Source organism: Daktulosphaira vitifoliae, unplaced genomic scaffold (assembly GCF_025091365.1).
Source record: "Daktulosphaira vitifoliae isolate Bord-2020 unplaced genomic scaffold, ASM2509136v1 Scaffold_1, whole genome shotgun sequence".
NCBI classification, from domain to species: Eukaryota; Metazoa; Arthropoda; class Insecta; order Hemiptera; family Phylloxeridae; genus Daktulosphaira; species Daktulosphaira vitifoliae.
This window is the reverse complement of record NW_026099572.1, coordinates 56464783-56491980: the sequence shown is the minus strand read 5'-3', so window position 1 is coordinate 56491980 and position 27198 is coordinate 56464783. Positions and strand designations below refer to the sequence as shown.

General features: G+C 24.9%; 4 protein-coding genes across 5 annotated transcripts; 1 reads left to right on the top strand and 3 right to left on the bottom strand.

The window, feature by feature from the left end:
- Positions 1-891: 891 nt before the first annotated feature.
- Positions 892-4306, bottom strand: LOC126910305 (valacyclovir hydrolase-like). Its single transcript, XM_050692754.1, has 5 exons — positions 4172-4306; positions 2152-2296; positions 1896-2065; positions 1541-1827; positions 892-1142 (listed from the first exon to the last, which is right to left on the bottom strand). Exons 1-5 carry the CDS (start codon positions 4235-4237, stop codon positions 1001-1003), a joined length of 810 nt encoding a protein of 269 aa, XP_050548711.1. The 5' UTR covers positions 4238-4306; the 3' UTR covers positions 892-1000.
- A 1769-nt stretch (positions 4307-6075) lies between these two features.
- Positions 6076-10366, bottom strand: LOC126910303 (esterase E4-like). The gene is made up of 10 exons (XM_050692753.1): positions 9998-10366; positions 9762-9899; positions 9526-9685; positions 9095-9280; positions 8809-8999; positions 8363-8531; positions 8107-8291; positions 7891-8041; positions 7702-7828; positions 6076-6609 (listed from the first exon to the last, which is right to left on the bottom strand). Exons 1-10 carry the CDS (start codon positions 10193-10195, stop codon positions 6372-6374), a joined length of 1743 nt encoding a protein of 580 aa, XP_050548710.1. The 5' UTR covers positions 10196-10366; the 3' UTR covers positions 6076-6371.
- Positions 10367-12985: 2619 nt separating this feature from the next.
- Positions 12986-19053, top strand: LOC126910311 (esterase E4-like). The gene is made up of 8 exons (XM_050692784.1): positions 12986-13510; positions 15297-15437; positions 15759-16107; positions 16603-16793; positions 17102-17443; positions 17703-17859; positions 17944-18070; positions 18615-19053. Exons 1-8 carry the CDS (start codon positions 13310-13312, stop codon positions 18823-18825), a joined length of 1719 nt encoding a protein of 572 aa, XP_050548741.1. The 5' UTR covers positions 12986-13309; the 3' UTR covers positions 18826-19053.
- Positions 19054-20393: 1340 nt separating this feature from the next.
- LOC126893951 (serine/threonine-protein kinase STK11-like) lies at positions 20394-26687 on the bottom strand. 2 transcript variants are annotated; one of them, XM_050664521.1, is made up of 7 exons: positions 26139-26687; positions 25731-25904; positions 24841-24973; positions 21627-21763; positions 21335-21520; positions 21082-21233; positions 20394-20983 (listed from the first exon to the last, which is right to left on the bottom strand). In XM_050664521.1, the coding sequence occupies exons 1-7, from the start codon at positions 26486-26488 to the stop codon at positions 20856-20858; spliced, it is 1260 nt and encodes a 419-aa protein (XP_050520478.1). In that variant the 5' UTR covers positions 26489-26687; the 3' UTR covers positions 20394-20855. The 2 variants fall into 2 exon arrangements, with proteins under 2 accessions (XP_050520478.1, XP_050520477.1); XM_050664520.1 differs by having other exon boundaries at positions 20398-20983; positions 21082-21248; positions 26139-26686.
- Between the last annotated feature and the right edge of the window lie 511 nt (positions 26688-27198).

The window sequence follows — 27198 nt, the reverse complement described above, 5'->3', positions numbered from 1 at the left end:
TAACTTGACGAAAAAGTTGTAAGCAGAAGGTTACTCGAAAAATATTAAAAAAGGCGATTTTGAGAATACAATTCAAGTCACTTTCTAAAACTCACAAAAAGATTTTGGGTCTATATCAAATCACTAAACACAGAGAACCTGGCAGATATGAAATAGCCAACATTGATGAAACTGAAGGTCCCATTAAAACATCATCTGGTGTTGACTATATGAAGCCATGGAGCCAAATAAATACAAATATTGAGGAAAAAGTGGAAAACTGTCAATCAGTCGAACCTATAAATAACTATGGTTCTAGTCCCTAGTTTGCTTTTTATTCATTACAAGTTATTTTATAAGTTAACTGCACAACAATTTTTTCCAACAACACAAGCAGAATTAAATTACACCTTATTATAACCTATAGTAAATTAAAATGAGTGATCACGATGATGGAATCACTGATTTTCATTAAATTTATAAGAATCTAATCTACATGGAATATATAGTTACACTCATTTTAAATTGATTTTCTAATATCTCCAATCGTTGATCGCGTTACCGCAACGTTCTCTGAATAGTAAAGGTAAAATAAAGTTGCTTAAAAAAAAAATTATTTATGATTCTGAATACTCAGTGAGCTGTTTTGAAACAGGAAACAAGAAAGGATCCGTCGTGATAGTTTTATCTAGTTTCCATGTGTGCTTTAATATATTATTTTTAAGAAGTTAATAATAAAATGTATAATAACTAAATTGCAATTTTCTCAATTAATCATAATGTCTTATTAACTGCTTTTAGTATACAAAATTTGTATTAATCCGTATTTATGTGATTTTTTAAAATTAATAACTAAAATCTGTAAAAAGGATATTTTATTTCTTTTGATAATATAAATTGTTAAAACACTGATAATTTTCAATATTTTAAAATTTAATCAGGTTTAAAATACAATTACTTATGAACCAAGAATTATCTATGACTTTTTTTAACTCTAATAATATAATTTTAAATAAATATATTAATGTAGTTCATCTCGCAAAAAAATATCCACAATGTTGTTCAGAGCATTTTTCGGCTTAATCGTATTAGGTATTAATTTCGTAAAGAAATTCATATGGCCCATTTGTTTTAAATTCATTGTTGCACGGTACTTTTGAAGTCTGAAATTAAATGCCAATTAATTAATAATTTTTTAAGCATTTACTGCAATTAAGTATAATGTGAAGTAAATAATAATGATTGAAGTGACATTAAGTTATTGTTTCTCTTAAAATTTTGAACAGATATTACATTAAATTCGAAAATTAAAGATTTACTTTTAAGGAGCAAATTATAAAATTTAGTTTTCTAACTCCTTAAAATTAACAATGTGTGACAAATTAAACATTAGGAATTAATTTAGTTTTAAAGAATCAATAAGAAGATAAAAATAATATTAGAACTTTTGAAAATAATTAGATATGCTACCATAACAAATTTGACGTTTCAACTAAATACAATCAATTTAAATATATTTTTAATATGACTGAACAAAAATTATTCTAAATAAAAATCTTACATTGTATTTTTTATACATTTTTCTAAATATAGTGCTTCTTGTTTAGAAAAATTTTCATTCGACATATAAACAATTAAAACTCTTGCTGTAATTTTATTTAAAACTTTTTTACTCCATTGTTCCTTATTCTCAAATTTTTGAGACGATTCAAAATATATTTCTGGCTTTGGATAAACATCTTTTATAACGATATTTTTTACCATATCTGTATCTACAGCTGCAATAGATAATGCTACAATGCCTCCATAAGCCCATCCTAAAACTGAATATTCAAAAATATCCAATTTCTAAAATTTAAAGAAAAGAAATTTAATCTAAAAATATTGATATAAAATTTGATAATATAAAAAATTACTCTTAATGTCCTGATCACAACACCTACATCTTTGTCTAAGTAATTATTAACTGTAAGATTTGAATTTGGGATACTATCGTCAAATTCAGGAATATCAATTAAGATTATTGTGTAATATTTGTTATCGAGATATAACAATAGATCTTGGTAGTAGGACTTACAAGGTATTTCTACAAAAATAAAATGTTGAATAAATAATACTATTAAAAACAACAACTTGGTCTATGAAATCAAGCAATTATGTAATAATTCATACCACGTTGTCCATTAATAATGACAAGCACTATCTCCCCACCTTCAATTATATTGTAATGCAACTCTACTCCATCAATGTCAACTTTTACCCTATTTAATACCGTTTTTAATGTTGTTTTTAATTTTATTGCAGTATCTTCAAAGTTCTAAAATTGTAAGAATTATTAGGTAGATTATTAGTAAATCAGATTCCACATTCCTGACAAGCCACTATCCTGAATGGATAACTACCGACAATTTTTGTTATAACAAAAAATCTTTCTAGCGATAGGTAATAGGAATATTCCCAATAGGAAGAAATTTATAAGTGGGTATACATAGTGTCTCATACTTAACTGACGACTCTCATAAATTTTTATTCAATTATCAATTTTATTTCAAATAATTATTGCCTACTTTAATTACGTTTAAAGCATATTTTTTATTATTAATCACTAATAAGTGATAAAATTAAAATGAACAAATTTTATTTTTTATTTAAATAAACATATTTTTATGAAAATCTGTATAATTATATTTTTATTTTAAGGTATTCAAAACTTTTCATAGTAATTTTTTCAAAAATACACATTATTTGAGTTTTTATTATACATTTGCCCGGTATTTACTTATCACTTTTTGTTCTTTGTCGACTTGGCAGTTCTCATGTAGTAAAAACTTTTCCCTCTGAAACGTGCGCTAAAACTCCAACAGCTAGTCGTGAAAATCTTCTAAAGATTTAAGATTTGGGAAGATTATAATATCGCGTACGATGAAAGGTTTTTCAAATCAATTCTATTCGGAGTCTGAGTTAAGATATCTGGAGATACTTCTATTAACTATTTACAAACAAGTTGCTTGGTGACTGCTCCTGGATACTCTTCCACCTTCCATTTTATGCCTGTCATCACAATCTCGACTCGACTTGACTAGATGAGTGAGTATGTCACGATTCGGTAGGTCCTTTGATGATCACTATTGGATCTTCATTACATGCTACCGCATTTGTTATTGCCCGTGAAAAACACTTGCCAAATCTTACTCTTTGGCAATCCCAATATACACAAGTATTTCATTGCCGCAATATAACGAAAATAAATCCATCGATGATTAATGTTTTTCGATAAATTGTGCCATTGTTTTAATTTTTATTGTTAAATTATTTACTTTCAAGATTAAAATGGTGAGTGATATTACGTTTTATAGTTATCTTTGGTAACTAAATTATTATATACTACACGTATTACGTATACCAGTAAGTGCATTTAATTAGTGTTTTATACTAGTCAGTATAAATAGCAACAACGAAATATCCGTGTATATTGGGATTGCCAAAGAGAAAGTTTGGCGAATGATTTACACAGGCAATAATAAATGCTTCTGCACAGGGAATTGTTTTATGTTGTTATGAAATGGATTTGTTGGGAAAATAGGTATTGGAAAATAGCTTATCGGGAAGAAAGATACGAAAGTACGTACCAGAACCGAATTATTAATCATTATTTTTTTGAAGCTTCTTAAATATATATATATATTAGTATTGCTAGAATTTAATACTAAATAGAAGGGGATAACCCGTAAACAACCCCACAAATATGCTTCTAAATATCATTGTTTGTTTCAAAATAATTAAAAATAGAATTGAAATAATTTAACTATTAAACCTAATTTAACTAATATTTAATAATATAATTGGGTGGTCTTTAAAAAACATGATTGTACTCGAATAAGTTCAAATTCATTTTCAAATATTTTAATGTTTTAATAGTATTTTTGAAACATTTTTAACAAATAAAATAAATTAAATCTATTTTTAAATGCATTCTAAAATAAACTTTAGTTAATAAAAATATCATTAAAATTTGTTTGTATTCTAAAATCAATACATAATATTATTATAAATATATAAAATATTTAGAGTATAAATATTATATAACTATAAATAATAAGTATAAATATTTAAGTATATTGAAATCATATTATAAAGACAAGTACTTTTACTAGAAAATAATTAAAATACAAATTATTTTTAATTAACTTACATGACTACTCTCAACGATTGATAAAATAAGTGTTAAACATAAAAAATTAATTACTGTAATGAACATTTTATTAAAATATAATTATTAATTTTGAATCTCAACTTAAACGCTTTTCTATATTTTATAAAATTTTGTTCAAAAATTTATTATCAAACTCAATCCAATTTTAGAAAAAAACAAATAGTAGTTTCCGATGTTTAAAATAGTTTATTAAGATTTATGTAGCAGATGTTTCCTAATTTGTAGCTTTCAATGAAATTAGAAACATTTTCAAACTCAATAATTTTAAGAAAACTCTATCTTTAGTTAGGTTTTCATAAAATACATTTAATAGCCTCGTTTTTTTGTTTAACAACATATTCTTGTAAAATGTTAATTAGAATGACGGATAAAAACCTTTTTTAATTAAATATACTTATTTTACTAAAAATCTTTTTCATCATATCTACTTTTGTATTAACCAACTTTAAATAAGTTAATTACAAAGAATCCATCACATAGTAACAATTAAAAACGAATGATATTGTTACGGCCTATGTTATATCGAACGACCGTTAAACTAAATGGCGCTTATCGCATATTGTATTTTATCTAAAACCAGTACACCGCAAATCATTGTGCAGTAGAGATGGGAATTATGGTTCACCTAAGTGATCCGATTCATTCGAATCAGGTCAACTAGAAGATCCGGTTCAAAGACCCGTTCGCCATCTAAAAGATAGTTTGAGTCAATTGAATGGAACATTCAGTATAGTTTTGATTCTTTTGCGGTTCTCGATTCGCGAATCGCATGTATGATTCGCGATTCGGATTAGGGATGTGTCGTATAAACAAATGACATATGAATATGTTATCATTGATATTTGGTAAGCGATCAAATCGGTTCAGTGTGATTTATACGGGAAAAAATTAGTTTTTGGGGGATCCGGATCACTACGGTTCGGCGATCTGAATCATTTCGTTCGCTATTTTGACCCGTTCAACGCGATCCGTTCGTTCGCGAACGACACATCTCTATTGTGCAGTGCGTTACGAGATATATATAAATTTGAGCGTACGAATAATTTTTTATTAATTTAATAATATTCCCGCTCACCTCCCAACAGATATAGTGTTACAAAAGCTATATTTTAGTTTTGTATTTAATAGTTTTAAACTTTTATCGACTATAATATAGTACTTTATTAACTACTTCTTAATAATTATAAAAGGTATTATGAATAATGAATTTGAAGTTATTTTATTTAGTAAACAATATATTAAGCTGCTAAATTATTTAAATAAGTATTCTAAATTTACTTTAAACTATATGACAACGGAAAAATTAATCATTTATTTCATTTATTCAAAATATATGACAATTAAATAAACATATTTTGAATTTTCATTCAACTTCTAAGTTAAATAATAAGCATATTGTTATCAATTATTATAAAAAAACTCTAGCTGCAAAGAAGTAACCAATAAAGTCCTATATTATAATCTATAAAATTTTAAAGTATCAAACACAAAACTAAAATATTTCTTTTAAATAAATCTTAAATTGACGTTACAGATTTGCATTTGACGTAGTAGTAGGCGTAGTAAGTATATTAAATTTTTAATTATAGTATGATAATTTTATAAATCCTAATAAAAAAAGTTTTATGTTTATGTTAAATTATTTTTAGACTAAATAAAAAAATGTATATTACAATACTAAAATCATTTTTTTATTTTATGTTAGATTATAATAAAAAATGAAAGTTCTGATCCTATTTTTTTAGTTTAACGCTATAATTATAGCATGACTCGTAAATTTGGGTTATTGTGCAAATACACAAGAACGGCGCTACAAATCGCGTAGTAAGCAAACTATCAGAGTTTATTTTTATATAACTTCACAAAAGGTCTTATAAATTAAATTAAATTTAAACGTTTAATTTATAAGTGTATAAATTTGAGACATTTTTTCCTTGTAATGTTTATTTTTCTTTAATTATAAAGAAATTTATATTTTCTTTAAAGAATTCATAAATTTAATTTTTAATTTCATTACGGAAATAACAATATATTTTAAAGCTATAGGCTCATATAATATGGGGCGTACAATATAACAAAGATAATGCATAGAACAAAATAACATAAATAAAAATGAGAAATTTAAAATTAATTTTCTATAACTCAAATAATTTAAAATATTATCATAATGATCCTAAGATTACGAAATTGTATAGCAGGTTTCCCCAGATTTGCATCCTATGTGATTTTTGTACAAACTGTAACGTTCATTTTCGTTGAACTCCAATGAATCCCAAAACCTCAATTTACCCAAATCTTCTGCGGCTTTCATATATATGTCATCCGGTGAGGCAATTTTTAAAAATGGCACAGCAGTTATATTTGCTTCTTTACTCAGTGGTTTCCAGTCAATAGATATGTCACCAGTAGTAGGTACCCTTGAAAAATTGTATTATAACTTTAGTGACAAATACAATTTTTAACTAACAAATAATTCTGTGTTTATTTTCCAAAGGTGGAATGTCAATTTTAACAATTTATTTATTTTTTTTGAGAAATACATACTTATCATTTAAATGCACATTTTAAGACATTTTGAAACAAACTATCTTTATCTCTACTATTTCTTGATATAATTGAGCAATGTCGACGGAAGGTCAGTGTGAGCATAACAGTGGCGTAGTTAACTTTCGTTTTTTTTGGGGAAATTGTGATATACATAAGAAAAATTTTTATTACCCCTCCAAACAAAAAAAATAAGAAGAAAAATGAAAAATTATAATAGTATTTAAAACAATATGTATTATGAATATAAATAATTTATAAAAATATTTTTAATACTACTTTGAATATTGTAGAAAATAAAATGTTAAAAATATAGTTTTCAAATACAATGAAATATTAGAATAAATTTACTCAAGTGCTTTATAGATCTATAAAGTATCAAAACTACTTCTCAAAAAAAAAATATATATATTCAGATATTTAAAAAAATTATGACTTTATCAACAGATATGCATAAAGTACGGCACGTTTTTGGGAGTTTACAAATATACCAACTGTTAATACTTAAAGCATATCTATTATTAAAGTCATAAATGACAGTAAACACTTCTTATATAAGAATAGCGACGTCATGAAAAAATCTTCCTGTATTTTTAATCCCTCATGTCATATATATCTATATTAACTCAAATATATGAAACTTTAACGTTTTATATCTAATAAACAAATAAAGTTATGTTAAAAATTTAAATGCCATTTACTATTAAAATAAAACCTCAAGTATTTCATCAAGCTCAAATATGTGTTCCTATTTGAAAAAATGAAGTTAAAAACCTTACAAGGCATAAGGGATGAACTTATAAAGTATTAAAAAGTTAATAATTCAAGAATAATATAGCTGTATAACTAAAAACTAGTAAAAAAATTATTTTTATTCTATTAGTAATTGAGTTGTTCATGATAAAAAATCACCCTTAACACGGAATCTCTATAAGAAAAGATTTTATTCTATTTTATAGATTTACCCATTTATTGCGAAAGATGTCCAAATTTCGACCATAGTTGGTACCAAAGATTTATCTTGTTCAGTATCTTCGACATTTGTATAAATATTGCGTAACGCATATGCCGTATCATCTGCATGACTTGCTCCTAAATAAAAAATTATTTTTATTTCTATTTGAAAAAATTAATTAAAAATAGTCAATTATTACCATAGTTTTCTGTAGATTTAGCAAAAATCTCTGTAAGGCTATGGTGGCCTCGATAACCAAATTGGTACATGTATACAGGGGAACTGACAGATTGAGCTTGAATTCTAGCGGCCTTCACTATATCCGCCACAAACAATCGATCACCAATCATCTATAACTCATATAATCCAGTTATATTTTTTAGTTATTGATATTTTAACACTAACAAATGCTTACCTTGATAAACTCAGTTGTATCTCCTTTTACTAGTGGTTTGTCACCCATGTATTCTTTCCGTATTCTTTGTGACACTTCATTTAATCTTGAATGGGGTATTGTGTTATTATAATCAAGTATATGTGGAATCACTTCGTTCCAATGTTCATCTATATACTTTAAAAGGTTATCGTCGTTGATGAATTCTAAGAAAAGGCGAATAAGATGATTTTAGAGTTTTAATTTAAAAATCTTATTACTACAGTCCATTTATTACCAGATCCTGGATAAAGGCCTTCATGAGTTGTAAAACTAGCCAACCAAGGTACATTAGCTCCTTCTCCTTTAGCTAAAATTCTATATGGATGTTCAGTGATGAATGGTGTTAAACTATCTGGTGACTCAATAATAGGTCCAAATGGTGAATATGGATTAAACTTGAATGGCTAAAAACAAAAATTATACTTTTCTGAATTTTTTTAATTTTTTTTTTTTTTTTTGACGTTTAAATCACAACATGGTATTTTATTTTTATTTTTTTAATCATAACTTACTTGTTGATATTAGAATAAATGTAATAAGAATATATCAACATGAAATTAAAATTTTATGTTAAATTTCACATGTATTTTTAATTAGTAAAATATTTCATTAAATTATTAAGTTAAATTTTAAAAAATAATAGCTATGCAAACATTTGGTTTTTTCATAGTTATGACTAACCATGAAAAGCTTGGCTGCCTCCACTATCTTCTTTGCTGGTCTAGTGCTTAGACAAGCAACTAGATCTGTTGAAAGATTGGTTGGACAACCCAAATAAGCCCCAATCGTTGCTGATTTTTCTGGAACATTTTCAGTAACTGTCCAAGGACAAAGAGCAGTTCCACTTTGTGAAAATACTTTTTGGAATAAACCTATAACAAAAAAAAAATAATAACCAGCATTCACTAAATAAACTGTTATGTTAAATAGTTAATCTGCATTAAATATAAATAATAAATAAAAAAACCTTTTGACATTGGCGACAACATATGATAATTAACGCTGGCACCTCCTGCTGACATCCCGCTGATTGTAACTTTATCCGGATCGCCTCCAAAATATCTTATATTTCTATTTACCCATTTCAAGGCTTGTACTTGATCTTTAAGGCCATTATTTCCAGACACAACATGATCTCCAGTACTGAAAAAACCTACGAACAATCGAATTGCCTTTTAACATTAGTTGGACGATATTAAGTATACTTAATTTGTATGTTAGTGCATTGCTTAAACTAAAATAAATTGTTTATTCAACATCCTTATTATACATCTAATATTATTAGACATCAATATTATTGTACATCTAATATTATTTTTTGTTTATTTGTAAAAAACAATTCATCTGGTTAATATATAAATGTCAAACTCAGAAATGGTCGCATAAAGAAAACTTTACCTATAGCTCCTAATCTATAATTGAATGTAACAAGTATTATGTCTTTATCCAAAATGAAGTCGGGTTGATAGCCTGAACCTTCGAGGAACATAAAAGCACCACCATGAATAAACACTAAAACATCGAGTGATCTGTTTTGTGGATTGTCTTTACCGGGCAGCTATAGTAATTGGATGAAGTCATGTTTTTATACAAAGTTATCAAAATATGTCTACAATATTTACTCGAGTACTCACTTTAGGCGTGTAAACGTTCACATACAAACAGTCTTCTTCGCCTTGGATCACATACGTTCCATGATCATACTGAATGCATTTACTGCCTGGTTCCGTTGCATTCCACACTCCTAACCACGGTTTTACCGGTTGAGCTTCCTAAATTATAAGAGTTACAATAACTTCAATATAAAATATTAAATAAACTAAATATTTATTATTTAAAACCTATGTAGCATAAAATATGAAGTACTCACTTGAAATCTTAAGGGTCCAACTGGAGGAGTGGCATAAGGTATTCCTTCGAAACCGAACACTGTTCTCCCTAACCTTGTATATTTCACTTTACCTAAAATAAACCCACTTTCGATTTCGACAATAAGCACCTCTGCAAGTGCCAAAGCATTATAATATATATACACTAATACTATAGTTATTAAAGGCGATAGCAACATGTTAACAAAATAACAACAAAATATTTTTTAAAAAATTAAATGAGTACTTATCAAAGTCTTATAATAGCCAGTATATAACTTAGGACAGTTAGTTTTATATGACTCACTCCTAATACTACTTTTAAGCCCCTCTACATAACAGATACTAATGGTATGAGCTACTAGTGTAATTTAATTTTACAAAAAATAATTCTTATATTACAAACTCAGTAGTTGTTTTATCATAAATAAAAAGCAATATTTATCAATATTCATTATCCAATGTTATTAAACACACCTAAAATTTGAATAATTATGGTAATGCATTAAATAACGAATACCACTAATGTAATATATAATTGACTAAGCATTTGCATACTTTTGTTCGACTTTTTCGATTGTCCTTATGCCCCCATTTAATATATAATGTAATAATAATAATACAAACTTGTAAAAATACTAAAAAATTGGATTTACGTATTTTCCAATAATTAGTTCTATATTACAAATAATATGATTTATATAACTGGAAAACGAAAAATTATTAACTAAATTACATTAAATATTATTAAAGATTTAATCTTTTGGTTTTTATCAAATATACATTTATTGAAACATAATTATGTCAAAGGACTCTTGACTTTGCAACATTCGTATGTATTTAAAACGACTAACAACAACATGAATTTCTATTTTAATATATAATTAATGGAGTCAATGTTATGGGACAGTTTCTATACATTATTTTATTTAAGTGTCATTAGATGAACGCTTAGACATATCAAATTACTCGTGTTTTATTTTTTAGTTAAGATCAAAAAATTTAACTTAATATAATAAACTACAATGTTGGGAAAATAGCACAACAAAATTTTGTAATGTGTAATATATTAGCTACACAATATTTATGTAGATGTTTCCTAGTACGTAGAGTCCTAAAGTTAACAAAATTAAGTAAAAAAAGAAACAAGTAGCGTGCATTTTTAATAATATTTTGTTTTATTTTATTAATAAAAAACATGAGTAAACTCAGTATAAATGTATGAAGGTTGTGAGACACTTTTAATAAAAAATAATTTTTAATAAATTTCTTGACTAAAAAAAAAACGTAAGACACTCATCAATGTTTTGTAGCAGGGTCAAACAAGGGTCATTTTTTTTAGTACCATCCTATAGTACACTTAAAAACCTTTTATAAAAAATTAATTTAAAAAAAATTCCACGAACTTTTAACTTTGTTAAAATACATTGATATATGAATATGAGTTGCCTACTTTTCGTGAGCAGCAGTGTAAATCTCTACGCCTAAAAGTATTAATTACACTCAAAATCTTACTAACCATTGGGTCTGTATTCAATCTATATTTATGGCTTATAAGAATTATAGTCAGATATATATTATAATTTTAATAGCCAGCTTACGAAATTGGTTTTTAATCAGGGGAAAGAACTTAAGTGCAACTGAATTTTAATTGACAAAATCATAAAATTTTTATTTCAAAATATCTTAATCTGTGGATTTAACGTAAATAGAATACAACGAATAAACAAAAAAATATGCTTTGTAGACGAATAACAATATGTTATAATATACCGATTTCAAAAATGAAAAAGTTTATACTGAAAATGTCTTATGCTTCAATGATAATAGTGAATTCATTGCCGAAATTTCAGTGGTTAAAGTGGAAAAACTACGAGGGGGGCTATAGTTCCTAAAAATGATTCACACCAAATCTCCCATCAAAGGCTAAAAATGATATTATTCATAATAAACAAATATACTTACTTAGTAAAAAACATTATCACAATAAAAGAATAGATTAATACCTACCGAGTACGCTTTCTATTCAGGCTCAAAATTAAATCGTCCCCCCAAATTTTTGGTATACAACTTAAAGGGGACGCTAAATTGTACTTCAAATAAGAATTCCGTTCACCCTCAATTTAACCACTACGAAATTTAATAGTTTTAGATTTAATTAATATTATTATGTGAACTTCAATAATTACCAAAAATAAATGTTTATATTTATGAAATAAATACACAAATTTAAAAATATATAACCGTCTATTTAAAGCAATTTTCATAATAAAAAAAATTTTCATCAGTGTTAGTCATAATAATAAAATACAAGAGTAATAATATTGTTACTTAATAAAACTCAAATAAATATTGTTTCGAAAAAATTTAATTAGAGCTGCAACTGAAAAATATGAGCTACCCTTTTTAAAAAATCTAAAACATTTCGATTTTTGTAATCTTGACAAAATTCGTTCAAATGTATCTTTGATAAATTAACCAGCTAGATGAATTGATCGGATATCATGCTTTAACTTCTTTTTTAATAATAACATTTACAATAATTTCATAAGACATATGTGTCTTATGAATTTATTATTAAATCATTACAATGATTTAATAATAAACAATTCTTCAATTAATTAGTAATAAAGAAAAATAATAACAAAATCATATAATTACAATAAAAAACTATTTATAAATTATTATTATAATATAAATAACAAATTAATTAACAAATAATTAAGATCATTTAATGATCTGTGTGGAAAGTAGTTGTATTCACCGTTAGAGCGCATAACGGCATTGTCACGCAGGTTTAGAGTGACAAGTATTTAAAAAGCTATTAAAAATTAGTCATTTAATTAATTATGTTACATAAGACAATTTTACTGCATAATTATATGTTGGCGTGTTAAATAGTAAATAACCGTATTATCTTAATCACACAACAGTTGACGACTAATATTTACCTACATCACAATTAATTCAATATCTAATGTACTATTTTCCAAGTATTACTTAATCTATGTGCTATCGTTAAATACATCAGAGATATATTTAAAATTTTCTTATTTAACAACTTTATGGTAGGGTAGTCTGTTTACCGCACAAATGACAATACAGTGTTTAATTAGAGTGCGGGAAACGTATCAAATCTATAGACCATGATAATTTAAACATTTGGTTAGAGATAAGACCGGTCATACGTAACAATATTCATCTGTTAAACAACTTCTCAACATAATTTACATCTTCATTATACATTCATTCTTTAGGTGAGTATTGTCCAACATTTTTTGTTTTACAATTGTACTACTTGTAGTGTGTGCAACATGTGGACTACTACCATAAAATGGTCGGTAGTTTTTTTCTTTGCCTTGGCGCAAGCTCAAAATTTAACGACAACTCCTAGAGTACGAGTGGAATCTGGAGAATTGGCTGGAGGTTTCGTAAAAACTATTAATGGTCGGCAAGTGTACTCTTTTGTTGGAATACCCTATGCCAGTCCACCTGTACACAAACACCGGTTTAAGGTATTTTGATACAACTTATTTTTATTTTACATTTTAAAATTATATTGATAACTTATGGACTTTGTGATATTGTGATTGATAACACAATTTCTATCAAAAGAAATTACTTTTTGTAACCTAGGGGCGCTATAGTCAAATTAAGAGGATGCCAATTTTTTTACGCATTAAAACATGAGAAGAACGATTCTGAAGGACTGAGTAATTGTAGAGAGATGATCAATACATAAAATAAAACATGTATTTAATATTTATATATACATAAGGCGATTTTTGATAAATATATTTCTTAAAAAGTTATAGGTCTTTAAAAAATGATAAAATGTTCGTTTTGCAAACACTCTTATCTATATACAAAAATCATCCACGTAAACATGAAGATAATTTTACCTTGTTTAATTTAATATAATGATCATCTATCAACGATTACTCAGTCCTTTAAAATTGTTAATTTTCAAGACATGTTTTCTTTTATTTTTCTCAATATTTGTGTCTTATTGTGGCGCAACCTCGTGGAGTTTACTCGAAGTCCATTGTTAAGATACTATTATATAAATATTTTAAAGTCCAATATTTTTGACGTGTGTTCTTTTTAAATTTGTACCAGGGACTAGAACTGTTTTTTATGTTCGGGTTTGGGTTCTTTAAGAAAATATTTAAACGTACCATTCCGGTTCAGGTTCTTTCATTATAAATAATTTAGGTTCGGGTTCTTTAAAATAAAAGTTCCATCCAAATTATTAAAATTAAAGTCCAATTAAAAGTCTCAGAAAATTGATATAGGATTCAAATGTAAATATTGTTATAACTTCTATTTATGGCTATAGGACTCAAATGATTAAATAATAATTTAGAGCCCTATAGTTAACAAACAGCCGATAATTATGTTAATTATGTTTTAAATATATATTTTGTGAACAAAAAAAGTTTTTTGGAACTCTAGATTAGTTAAATTATGCTTTGACAAACTATAATAAAGCTTTTACTAATGCATACCAAAATAATTATCATTTGTTTTTTAAAAATATAAAACTTTCTTAAAAATCATACAACTAAAATACTGCTTGACAGTTAAGAACCGTTTTAACGAACCTTTATTATTAAAGTTTCCGGTTTGTGTAAATAAAAATTCCTATTCCGGTTCGAGTTTTAAAAAAGGTATCGCTAAAGAAATGTTTTTTTAGGTGCGTTCCAGTCCCTGAAAAATAAAGTTTAATATTTACATTGTAAATTTTACAATCTATACATATTAAATTTAATGCATTAAGTCATTTGTTTCCATCAATATATAATTTTATTATAATGTGTGCATGCATATGTTTAAACATATATATATAACCAGGATTTCACTTCAAGGAGGATTTTNTAGGTGCGTTCCAGTCCCTGAAAAATAAAATTTAATATTTACATTGTAAATTTTACAATCTATACATATTAAATTTAATTCATTAAGTCATTTGTTTCCAACAATATATAATTTTATTATAATGTGTGCATGCATATGTTTAAACATATATATATAACCAGGATTTCACTTCAAGGAGGATTTTTTTATTAAGCCAAAAATAACTTGCAATTTCTTCTTTATATATGAACTAAACATACATGTTTCTTTACCAGAGTTGATTTAATCATTACTTAGGATTGTAGATACGCGTAGTAGTATTTCATTCTAAATAAACAAACCATTGTGCTTCTTATAAAAAAAATTTATATAACTGTAATAAATTTACATCTAATAATGTATTTTTAACAATGAAATTATTCTGTTGTTGGTAACTTTTTTTAGGAACCTCAACCAGTAAAACCTTGGGTAGGTGTATGGAATGCAACGATCCCTGGTAGCGATTGTATAGGATTATTACATAAAGATCAAATATCTGTAATTGGTCAAGAAGATTGTCTTTATCTTAATGTATACACACCTAAAGTAAGATTTTTACTCGTAGTAGTTAACGTAAATTAAAAATAATTTTGAATTTATAAAAAATAATAAAAGACAATTGCGTAATAAAAAAAAGACGTCTTAAAGGCCGGTCGTTCTTATTTTTATTTTTGAAGTATCAAAACAATTGTATTTAAATTTTTTATTCTTTTTTCTAGTAATTTAAAACTATAGTTTTTTAACTTTATTATAATATATGTTAATAATTGTTCGCTTATACTTTTAAATAGAACTTTTTTTCTTGATTCTGTGATAGGCGTAAATATTATGATTTTCTTTCATACTATTAATAAATAATTATCACAGTTACCTCAAAACGGTCTTTTAAATGGAGGTCTTATGGATGTGGTTGTTTATATTCACGGAGGAGCGTTTCAATTTGGATCTGGATCACAGTACGGTCCAGAATATTTTCTGGACTCTGAAGACATGGTACTCGTCTTTATAAATTACCGTTTGGGTCCATTTGGATTTGCCTCATCAGGAGACGACATATTACCTGGTAACAATGGTCTTAAAGATCAAGTAGCCGCATTGAAATGGATTCAACGAAATATAGTGTCCTTTGGGGGTAATCCAGGATCAGTCACTATTGCTGGAATGTCAGCTGGCGCAGCAAGTGTCAATTATCATATGGTGTCGCCAATGTCTATGGGTAAGCTCAGCTATAAGTAGTTATAATAAAAAATTGATTTGAATAATTATTAACTTTTCTTACAAACATTTCAGAGAATATATAATAACTGAACAATGTCTACCACTAAGTCGATATTACGTTTATTAATTCTTATCAATACTTATTAGTTATAACACTGAGATTCTTATGATTTAAATTATATGACCGATCAATGTTGAAGTTAAACCCCACAAATAATAATGTTAGGTTATTTTAACGACCACTTCAAAACTTAAATATTTAGTATCTGTAAGAAAAAATGATTTATACATTTTTTATTAGTTTCAAAGTTGCAAAAAAGTTCCTAAATATTTTTTATTCGTCAGGAGTCATAGTATACGTTCTTCTTTTATGATAAATTGCTAAATATAGTTTTGGAATCTTTTTATTTAGATTAAAACCTCTACATTTTTATATTTCTAATAAAATAGAATTAGATATTTCTTTTTACTATATTATTGTTATTTTCCATAGGCCTATTTAATAAAGCAATTGGTATGAGTGGAAGTGCTCATTGCCACTGGGCATATAGTGAAAATATTGTAGAAAAAACAAAACAGTTAGCTGAATTCTTGGGATGTCCAACGTATTATTCAAAAGACACTATCAAATGCCTTCGTTCTAGACCAGCAGTGGCTATTGCAGAATCTGTAAAAAATTTCATGGTAATATAAATTAATATATTAATTTAATAAATTAAAGTAATATAAATTAAAACAGTAACATTATTTTTTGAAAAAATTGTAAATGTTCAACTAAGTCTAAACTTCTAAGTATATTATTTTATTATATTGTTTTAAGATAATTGTGAGATGAACCTAACACAATCAATTTATATACATTGATATTTTTTTTATCAAATTTCTAATAAATTCAAATTAATTTTTCATAATCTAAATTCAGAAAAATATATGACACTTTCCCTTAATTTCATTAGAGGACTAATTATACTATTTTAATATTTATTTTTCAGCCATGGAGATTCAACCCATTTACGGTTTTTGGTCCTTCGGTAGAGCCAACTGGTGCCGATCGTTTTTTACCAGATAAACCTGAAAATCTTCCCATTCAGGATGTGCCAGCAATATTTAGTGTTACTCAAGAAGATGGATTGTACCCAGCAGCTGAACTAATAACATACGATGAAGTCCTAGTTGAAATGGAAACTAAATGGAGTGAAATTGCACCTTTTCTCCTTGATTATAATTATACTATCGCTGATGAAACTAGAAGACAAGAAATCGCACAAACAGTTAAAAGTTTTTATTTTGGAAACAATACTATTTCAGCAGCAACTAAAGATCAAATTGTTCAAGTGAATATCTAAACTTTGTAATATTCAATAGAAAACAAAAAATCTAATAGAGTATTTTAATGATTTCCGACTATTTTTAATTAAAGTGGCAGTTTTTTAAATTTTAATACTTTGACATTAGTATTAATACAATCCTCAAGCAATATTGTCGCATTATTTATTTTGGAAATGTTTTTCGTTTATATTTTAATATTGTTTAAACAAAATTATACTCAATGTTTACATTTTTATGATGATGCTAATAAAATTGTCTGTTTAGATGTTAAGTGATAGAATGTTCAAAGAACCTGTGGTAAGATTTTCTAAACATTTAGCTTCGAAAAATACTTCTCCAGTTTATTTTTATGAGTTTGCATATCGAGGCCGAGACAGTCTTTCAAACAAGTACACAAAATCTGGCACATCTCAAGGATTAGGTTTGTGATAAGAAATATAAAATGTTCATAGTACACTTAGTTAATCTATTTCGTATTAATTTTAATGAGTTTGTAATTATGTAGGAGTAGCTCATGGTGATGATACTATGTATATTATTCAGACAAAATATGGTAGACCACATGAAGTCATAGAAGACGCCAAACTAATTCCAATCATGGTTAATGTTTGGTCATCATTTATAAAAACTGGGTTTGTTTTTTTTTTTTTTAGACAGAGAGATATTATTTAATTATACTATTCCAGTTATTTGTACTTAATTAAACGACGAAGAAGTTATTTAGACCGATTTATCAAAAAATAATTATAACAAAATCATAATAAATATTTTACATAATTAATTTTAAAAACTAAATAAGTAATAATATAAATAACAGCAACAATTAAAATTTGAAAATAAAAAAATTTCTAAAAAAAAAACGATTCACAAAAATTAAATAGTCAACACAAATCTATAAACTTAGTGTACATTGAACATTATTAAAGGGGGTGTATTATTTTGGATAAAATAAACGGAGGGATGAAAAATAGGAAATATATACATTCCACCTTATCCCCTCACTACTAGTTAGGTGATTGTACAATATTTATTTAACTCAATTTCTTGTAATATAATTAATAAACAAAAAGTTTACTCTTGAAAATTAATATTTTTTTATGGTTTCTTATTAATAAATACTTCAAATGAAAAACTGTTAATCTTTATATCTAATGCAGATTTGTTTTTTGTTAATAGCAATCCAAATATAAATAACACTACGTCTTGGCTTCCTGTATCCAAAAATCCAGCAGATCCATTGAAATTAGTCAAAATCACACAAAATCAAACGTTTGAACCTATGGAATTACCAAATTTAGGAAACAGTGCGTTTTGGAGAAGTTTGCCATTGAGTGATTTTCCTATAGCTGTCTCACCTGACTCTGTTACTTCTCATGCCGAACTTTAAATAACCAACAAAAAATCATATGAAAATTAATGTTTTGAGCATAATTTGTACAAAATATAAAGTATTATACATTATTTATATATAAATTATAAATTATATTTATTATCTATATTATTTTATGTAACACTAACTTTTATATAATTTTAATAAATAATCTATTTCAACACTAACATAAAAATATTGTCTATTAATTTTTCAATAATAAAATTAAATAATGATTAATGTGAACTTTTTTTAATTGGGTTTAGTACCCAAAAAAATTTCAAATTCCAAAGCTTTTTCTTTTTTAACCACTTAGATAACTATTATTTCAATTAAATAAAATCGGGTAAACACACTGTAGCACAGGTTAAAATTGTTAAAGAATTATTCTTAATCAAATGGTAAATACAATTATCACACCAGATAAAACTGTAATAAGTTCAAATATACTGTAAAAATAAGTCAAGTAAAATGATGATGAATTACAAAACCTTGTGAATATTTTGTTTTTCTTTAATTATCAATAGCTATAACAAAAATGACAACACTGATTTTTTTTTATATCATAAGAATTTCATAGCAAATAAAGCAATAGTAATCGGTACATTATTTTTCCAATAAAAATGTTTTTTTAATAAACGACTTTTAACAAATTTCAAGGTTTAAAACCCCATATTTTATGTAAAACTTATTGTTATATAAAAGTTATATACAATCTTATTTTTTATCTTTGCATTATACAAACTACCCAAGCATTATAATACGAAAAAATAATAATTGATTTATAGATACTAGACGGGAGTATTAAATGAAAAAATGTACTCCTATACATTAACACAAAATGGGAATGCAAAGACTTCAATAAATAAGAAATTCACATTCTAATTTTTTCGCAATATAATGTAGCATACTCAATTTGATAGTAAATTTAAATTTAAGAAAAAGGAGTTTCCAATTTAAAAACAAGATATCTAAACAACACAATGAAATATATTATATTCATTTTTTCACATAAATACATGTATGGTTTATAAAACAATTATACAGAAGTTGATAGTAAAAAATTATTTTTGTAATTTTTTTTATTTATAATATTTTTGGTCATAGAACTGCTATGTTAAATTTTAAAACAGAGAAGGATTTACAAATCGGTTATAAAATTTGCACAGATATATTAATAAATATCTGATACATTTTGTTGGTTTTATAAAAGTGTACTGTATTAAATATTTCTAAAAACTTCTAATTTGAACACTTTTATTTAAAATATAACAAAGTACAAATTTTTTACTGATAAATAAGAAAATATCAATTTATAACAATAAACATTTTAACTAAAAAAATAAAGATAAATGTTAGATATATAAATAAAATTTTATGTAAGAAAAAAAAACAAAAATTATTAATTACTACGGATTGATACTTCTTTTAATATTTGGTAAACTTATTAGCCAATACATATTTTATACAAATATACTGACTATACATAAATGATTAATTTATAAGCAATTCAGTAAAATTATCTTTCAATAGAATTTTAAATTATTTTAAAATTTCTATACTTTTTTTAATTTATTTCAATTTTATAAAACCGAGGAACTCAAATGTACTTTAAAATAATTCGTTTTAGTCTTATACATATAAAAAAATATTACTAAAAATAAAACTTGTAAAGAGAAAACAATATAAAATTATACAATTTTCATATATTTATAAAAGTAAATAATGAATAAATAAAGTATATAAGGTCAGCATAGCGTTTTTATTTTTACATATTTTTTTGACATCAGCATTTATTATTCTCAAAAAATACAATTGACTCTTTTGCTGAGGTTAATAAATAAAATTTTAGTTTTGATATTTATAATACTACTGGCATTTTTTAAGTCGTTTTATTTATAAATAAGTCAAATTAAAAGTCTGACTTGATAGTACAAAAGAAAATAACCGTTTTCTCAACATATTTGAATATTTTCAAATTTTTGTATCAAAACTAGTTTTATTATAAAACAATATGAAAATTGCAACACAAGGATAAAGGAATAGTGTCACGAGAGTCGACATGTTGTCATTTTTTTAACATTATATAAGATAGGCTTGTGCCAGGCACGTTTAGATGAGTCATTAATTTCATCTACAGGAGCTGATGTACTACCATTCTGTCTATCTGTATTAACTGTCAAATAAATAATAGGTTATTTATTAGTGTGTTAGTAATTAAAAAAAATTTATGATAAAAACAAAAATAAAGTCAATATCAAAAAATGTATTCACCTGTTATCAATTTTTCAGTTATATATTCTTCTTCCTCATTTTCTGAAGATGTATCTTCATGAAAGTTAAATAAATATGGTAAAACTGTCATTTTATGCATATAATCACCACGTAGTGGTGGAATAGGTACTTTTTCAGAGGTTTTTGGATGTCTACACACAACCCAACTTGATAAAATAATTAATTTAAGATATTATATCTAATAATATATGATCACTATTCAACAATGAATATCATAAAATAAGATACTTACGGATGTGTTTGAATTGTTCGCAATGAAAATCGATTCTTTGGATCTTTTTTTAACATTCCAACTAAGAGAGATCTTAGAGGTTCAGTGACATAACCTGGAATTTTTATATTACATTTGCCAATTGCTTCAAATAGTCTATAAACATTGTCCCCTTCAAATGGATACTGTCCAGTAACTAGATTATACCTAAATGCAAGTTTACTCCATATTAAATTCCAAAAACAAAATTTTTATTACAAAAACTATAACAAATAAATTTTTTAAGCTCTATTTATAACATATTTAAACGTACAATGTCACACCACTACTCCAAATATCTATTTTAAAACCACAATACACATCAGCTCCATTTGCAATTTCTGGGGGTTGAAATGCTGGTGAACCTTGACTAGATGCACAAATTCCTTCTGGATCAAATGGAGACAATGCCTGAAATCAAAAATTATTTTTATATTAATAATTATGATGTAAATATCTTTATATATTTCCTAATATTAAAATAAACATTATATAGTGTCCCACGAGGTATCTATTAAAAAAATCTAAAACCTAAAATATCTAAAACAAAAATATAAAAGTACAAAATATCCACAATATATTAAAAATCAAAATAAACAATAAATAGTAAAAGTACATTAAAACTCAATAAAATTAAAATATATATTAAAAATTTCTTAAAGAAATTGATACTACTTTTAAAAATTTATCAATTATAAAATTGATTGAAAATGTTAAAAAATTTAACAGAATTGTGTTCAATCTATAAATTATTCAGTTTAACTTGCATTTCTTGATAATTTTTTTTTTCAAGTAGTTGACCAATTCTTATTAGGCAATATTAAGTTCATTTACTCCAACTTCTAACATAATTTTTTCAATTAAAACCCATACAGAAAGGTATTTTTGACACACTAGATTATTGAAGTTATAATTAGTGTTGTGGACATTCCATATTAAAAAAGGAAATAAAGCCTATAAAACTTATACAAATAATCTCCTTCGTTCATTCAGCTGGCTTCGTTATATAATATTTGTCTGTATGTTAATTTAATATCCTAGTTCTATTTTGTTTTGTTCTTTCTTTTTTAGTAGGTTTAATTTATTAATTTAACAATATGTTTAATTAAACAATTTAAACAATGTGTTTAATAACAATATTTTTTTTTGTATAGTCTTAGTCCTATTGTATAGTTTTATTTTAATCGTTTAGATATAATAATACTGCTGTATTGAAGACTAATAAAAAAAAAAGCCTATAAAACTTTTTTTTTGAATTTCTAATGTTACTTCTTAAATTTGTTTACCTTCCTTGTATGTAGCAATAAATAAATTAATTAGATCAATAACTTCTTCTAACATAACACTTTTCAAATATGTAATTTCACCTTGAATATCATTCACTGTTAAAATGCAAGAGTGTCTAACATAACACAAAATTGATTTTCATGGGAATGTTTTTTAAGTTTTTATGCTTGTAAATGAGCATATGTTGATTGATAAAGGTAATAAAAGCAACCTTATGCAGTTATATGTTGATCTATGATATTTTTAGCAATTTCAATGATAGCTTTATTTAAAATTTTTTTTTGAAATAATAATATTTATTTCATTATTTATGACGAAAATTGAAAAAAAAAATTATGTATAAATTAATGAAAAATAACACCTGTTTCTTCCAGAGCTAACTGATAACTAATATAATTCAGATAAACATTGTACATTACAACTTTTTTTACAACTCTAGAAAGGAAGATAATGATCATTTTTTTAAAAGCAGGGTCAATTTCTTTAAGAAATTTTTAATGTATATTTTAATTTAATTTAATTTAATTTTTAAAGTACTTTTACTATTTATTGATTATTTTTATTTTTAATACATTGCACATATTTTGTACTTTTATATTACTGTTCAGTATATTTTGGATCGGAATATTTTTACCTAAATTTGTCCTACAATGTTCTGATAATTTGCAATAAAAAAATATGTTGATTTGTCAGAACATTGTGAGAAACATTATATACATAAGATGATTGTTTAACTATGAATCACGCAATATCTTTATAAATATAATATTATTTTTTGGAAGTATAAAATATCCTACTACATTGTATAATTTTCAAACAAGTCTTCCTACCCTCACTCTTAGCCCTTAATACTTTATCAGATTTAGTTTTTTAATAAAATTATGTATGCTAAATCAACTTACTAAATAGAAAATCATCTATCTAGGAAAATTCCTGATAATAACTTTTGTACTAGTATTTTAAAAGATGTTAACATTTCAATACAAGGCAGGAGAAGTATCACAGTTCATTAATGCTTAGAAATAAAAATAAATATACCTACACATTATCTTCCATCTTTATATTAAATAATTATTAATTTTCTAAATACAGTTCAAAAATTGTTACTAAACTGTCATTTTCTTAGGTAGATCATATTGGCGGTGTTTTGTAGAAAGGGCGTAACGCCCGAATTTCAAAATTGTGGGTTACGCCCTTTCTACAAAACACCGTCGATATTATAAGATAAATTTTTTAATGTTCTCAATTTGTATAAGATGTCACCACAAAATGAGAATTGTGGTAAAGAACTATAACTCTGTAACAATTTATTTTTTATTTGTATATGACTTACTTCAATAAAAAAGATTTTATTTATTACTAGTTTAATTTTTGAAGCTATTTCCTTAAAAAGGTTACAAATTATTATAATTTTATTATAATTATAAATGTCTTTTTAATAATGATCACTTATGTCATCTAACATTACTAATTATAGCTTTTTCATACGATTATATGTTTTAACACTTCCACTACAAAATGTAAACATATTAAAATATATGATCACTGTATAGATCCAAACTATCACTTTCAATTTGATACATTGTGATAATAACTATATACTTCAAAAGTTATAAATATTTTTAGTTCAAGGTAAAAGAAGTGCAATAAAACATGTTTAATGATAGAAATAGCTATTCTTACATCTTTCTTCTACTCTACATTTTAAAATTGTTATAACTTCTGAATTACATGAAATTGTTATCAACCATTTCTTTGATTTTATATTTTATTATTTTTTTTATTTTTAAGTTAATTAAATATATTTGTTGGTGTTAAAAAAAATAAAGTTGACATGCCTATAAATTATAAGGAATAAGCTAAAAAGTAATCGATAAATAACAAATTAAGAAATATATGTTACTAAAAAAACAAATATATTTTTTTAATATTGTATTAATTTTTGCAAATAATAAAGTAGTTTATGATAAACAAATCACCTTATATTGCAAAAATTGTAATCAATATAGTCAAAAATAAAAAAAAAAATGAATACTAAGATAAATAGTTAAGAAAACAAGCCCTTGAAAACTTTAATGTTCATTAAATGAACATTAGTGAAATAAATTTTTTTTTACTCTGTATTATATATTTAAAAAATTACATAATTATTAAAAGTAAACTTAAAATCCTTAAAACTAAAAAACTATTAAAAATCAAACCTCCGCTGTTCCAAAATCTGATATCTTTAATGTTTCATCTAATGTGAGTAATAAATTTCCAGGTTTAATATCTTTGTGAATTATGCCTCGACTATGTAAATATTCTAATCCATTTATTAATTGACTGAAATAACTAATAAACACCAAAATAATTAATAACATGATGATATATTATTCTAATTATTTGAATAACTACACAATCTCAAGAAATAAACATTTTTAAACAATGAAATTTATAAAATAATTAATTTTATAAATAACAAAATGTTGATAGTGAGAGTTATGATGTTGAAAAAAATAAACTTTTATAATAGAATCAAGATAAAGAGAAATTTATACTAATTTATTACTAATCTGTTTTTCACAAGACTCTCTAGTAATAAATATTTAGCTAAAATAAATAAAACTTTAGGTTTTTTTATTCATTTGATACAAAAACCAGAAAAATATAAAATTTTAAGGTGTCACTATTTTTTCTAATAGGTAATAAGTTGATATATCAATAATTTTAGTGTCTCTAAATTAGTAAGCCAACAGTACTTTTAAGCAAGAGTCATTTATCCCATAGTATAATAAATTAAGAATTTTTATCAAAATAAACAAATAAGCTTTAAGTTTTTATTAAAGTTTTAATTTTTTTTTCTTGCAAATCAATAGTTAAATTTTTTTAATTATTAGTAAATTAATCTTAAAAAAACTATATGCCTAATATTTAATTAGAATTTTATTTGCCTCTATAATCTCTTTTTATTACTTAAAATAATCTTATTTAAGCTACTACAAATAGACTAGTAATAAAATATTTTCAAACAACTAATACAAAATAATGTAATAAATATTTGTATGGTTTATATCCTAATTAAGCTAATAATAAAAAGTGTTATAATTACTTATGAGCTTGCCAACAAGGAAATTTACTTCCTGGAGAGTGTTCAAGCATATCTTGAAGACCACCAACACAGTACTCCATTAATAGGTACATTTTTTCTTTTTCTTCATTTATTATTACATCGACTAATTCTATGACATTTAGATGTCTAAGTGTTTTTAAGAGTTGTATTTCACTATAAAAAATGTATAAAAATCCTATAAAATATTATATATTTATATAATTAAATTAAATCAAAATGAATAATATTTTTATTTTAGAGCTTAATATTTTTAAAGATAAATTGAAATACTTAAAATTGAATTAGCAAATTATAAAATAATATTTTATAGCTTAAACTTAATTAATATACTATGTTAAACATATGTATTTTTTAATTATTCTTTGGCAATAATAATTATGTTATTACTTGAGAACATTTTTCTCTCCATTCGGTATTCGTTTGAGCTTCTTCTTTTTTAATATTTTTGCTGCTCGACGTACTAAAGTAACAGAATCTAGCACTTCTTTAACCTTTCCATAACTACCTTCCCCAAGCAAATCTCCCATAACATATTTACCAACCATTTTACATGGTTTTTTTTGAGCACGATATACCACTTCATCAGGCTCAAAAGAATTGAAAAGACCTGTTTGAAGGCAATTACCGACTGACCAACCAGTAGGCACATTTAACAAATCTTTTAATACGTCTTCCTCATCTTCTAAAGCGCTTGGTAAATTATCATCGACGTCATATTCTCGCTGGTTCATCATCATTAAACCATTTTTTAACTTAATAGTTTCTTAATAGTTATATATATTTTTTCGTTTAAAATCATGAGTTACATAGATCATGTAAACAGCTATTTCAAAATATAGTAAAAATATGCTTTATAAACATAATTTATCTAGATATGAAAATGTTTTTATTTCAGTTCTGTTCCTGCCTTAAAGAATTGATGTTATCACTACTGTTGGCATTTTGATAATTTTTAATGTAAACACAAGTTTTTTAAACATATGTTCAAAAAATATCAACCAAGGTCATAATACAAAGATTGTATAAAAAGAAAGAAAATTGTGCTATTTTGTAACATAGTATCACGATATCATCATTAATATTAATTTTTAACCAAAGACAATGTTATATCTATGTTTTTAAGTAATACGTCTACATTTATACAATTTCAAAATTATACTTTCTGAAAATTAATATAACTTCCAATACATTTCATAAGTTTCTTTATTTTTAAGTTATGTTAATTTTATTTTTTTATGGTTAAATTTCTAAATAAAATGTCTTCATTTTGCTAATATTAAATTGTCTATAAGTTATTAATAATTTAAAGACAGGAACTTATAACTTTGTTTTTGTTATCTTGAAATATTTACTGAAATGTAGTTCTACTACCGTTTTTCCTCTGTACTCTTAAATTATTATGATTAAAAATTAATATTGAACAAAAGATATTTTACTAGTTTTTTAA

Bases quoted from the DNA above. Each gene is read 5' to 3' on its own strand.
- LOC126910305 (XM_050692754.1), bottom strand. From the start codon at position 4,237: ATGTTCATTACAGTAATTAATTTTTTATGTTTAACACTTATTTTATCA. The intron at 1,828-1,895 runs GTAATTTTTTAT...TTTAAATTTTAG, and splicing joins TTGTGATCAGGACATTAAGA to AAATTGGATATTTTTGAATA. The intron at 1,143-1,540 runs GTAAGATTTTTA...ATTTAATTTCAG, and splicing joins AAATGTATAAAAAATACAAT to ACTTCAAAAGTACCGTGCAA.
- LOC126910303 (XM_050692753.1), bottom strand. From the start codon at position 10,195: ATGTTGCTATCGCCTTTAATAACTATAGTATTAGTGTATATATATTAT. The intron at 9,900-9,997 runs GTGAGTACTTCA...CTTATAATTTAG, and splicing joins TTGGACCCTTAAGATTTCAA to GAAGCTCAACCGGTAAAACC. The intron at 7,829-7,890 runs GTAATAATTGAC...TTTTTTATTTAG, and splicing joins TAAATCTACAGAAAACTATG to GAGCAAGTCATGCAGATGAT.
- LOC126910311 (XM_050692784.1), top strand. From the start codon at position 13,310: ATGTGGACTACTACCATAAAATGGTCGGTAGTTTTTTTCTTTGCCTTG. The intron at 16,794-17,101 runs GTAATATAAATT...TTTATTTTTCAG, and splicing joins AATCTGTAAAAAATTTCATG to CCATGGAGATTCAACCCATT. The intron at 18,071-18,614 runs GTTTGTTTTTTT...TTTTGTTAATAG, and splicing joins TCATCATTTATAAAAACTGG to CAATCCAAATATAAATAACA.
- LOC126893951 (XM_050664520.1), bottom strand. From the start codon at position 26,488: ATGATGATGAACCAGCGAGAATATGACGTCGATGATAATTTACCAAGC. The intron at 21,521-21,626 runs GTACGTTTAAAT...ACTTGCATTTAG, and splicing joins TGGAGTAGTGGTGTGACATT to GTATAATCTAGTTACTGGAC. The intron at 20,984-21,081 runs GTGAATACATTT...TTTATTTGACAG, and splicing joins AACTGAAAAATTGATAACAG to TTAATACAGATAGACAGAAT.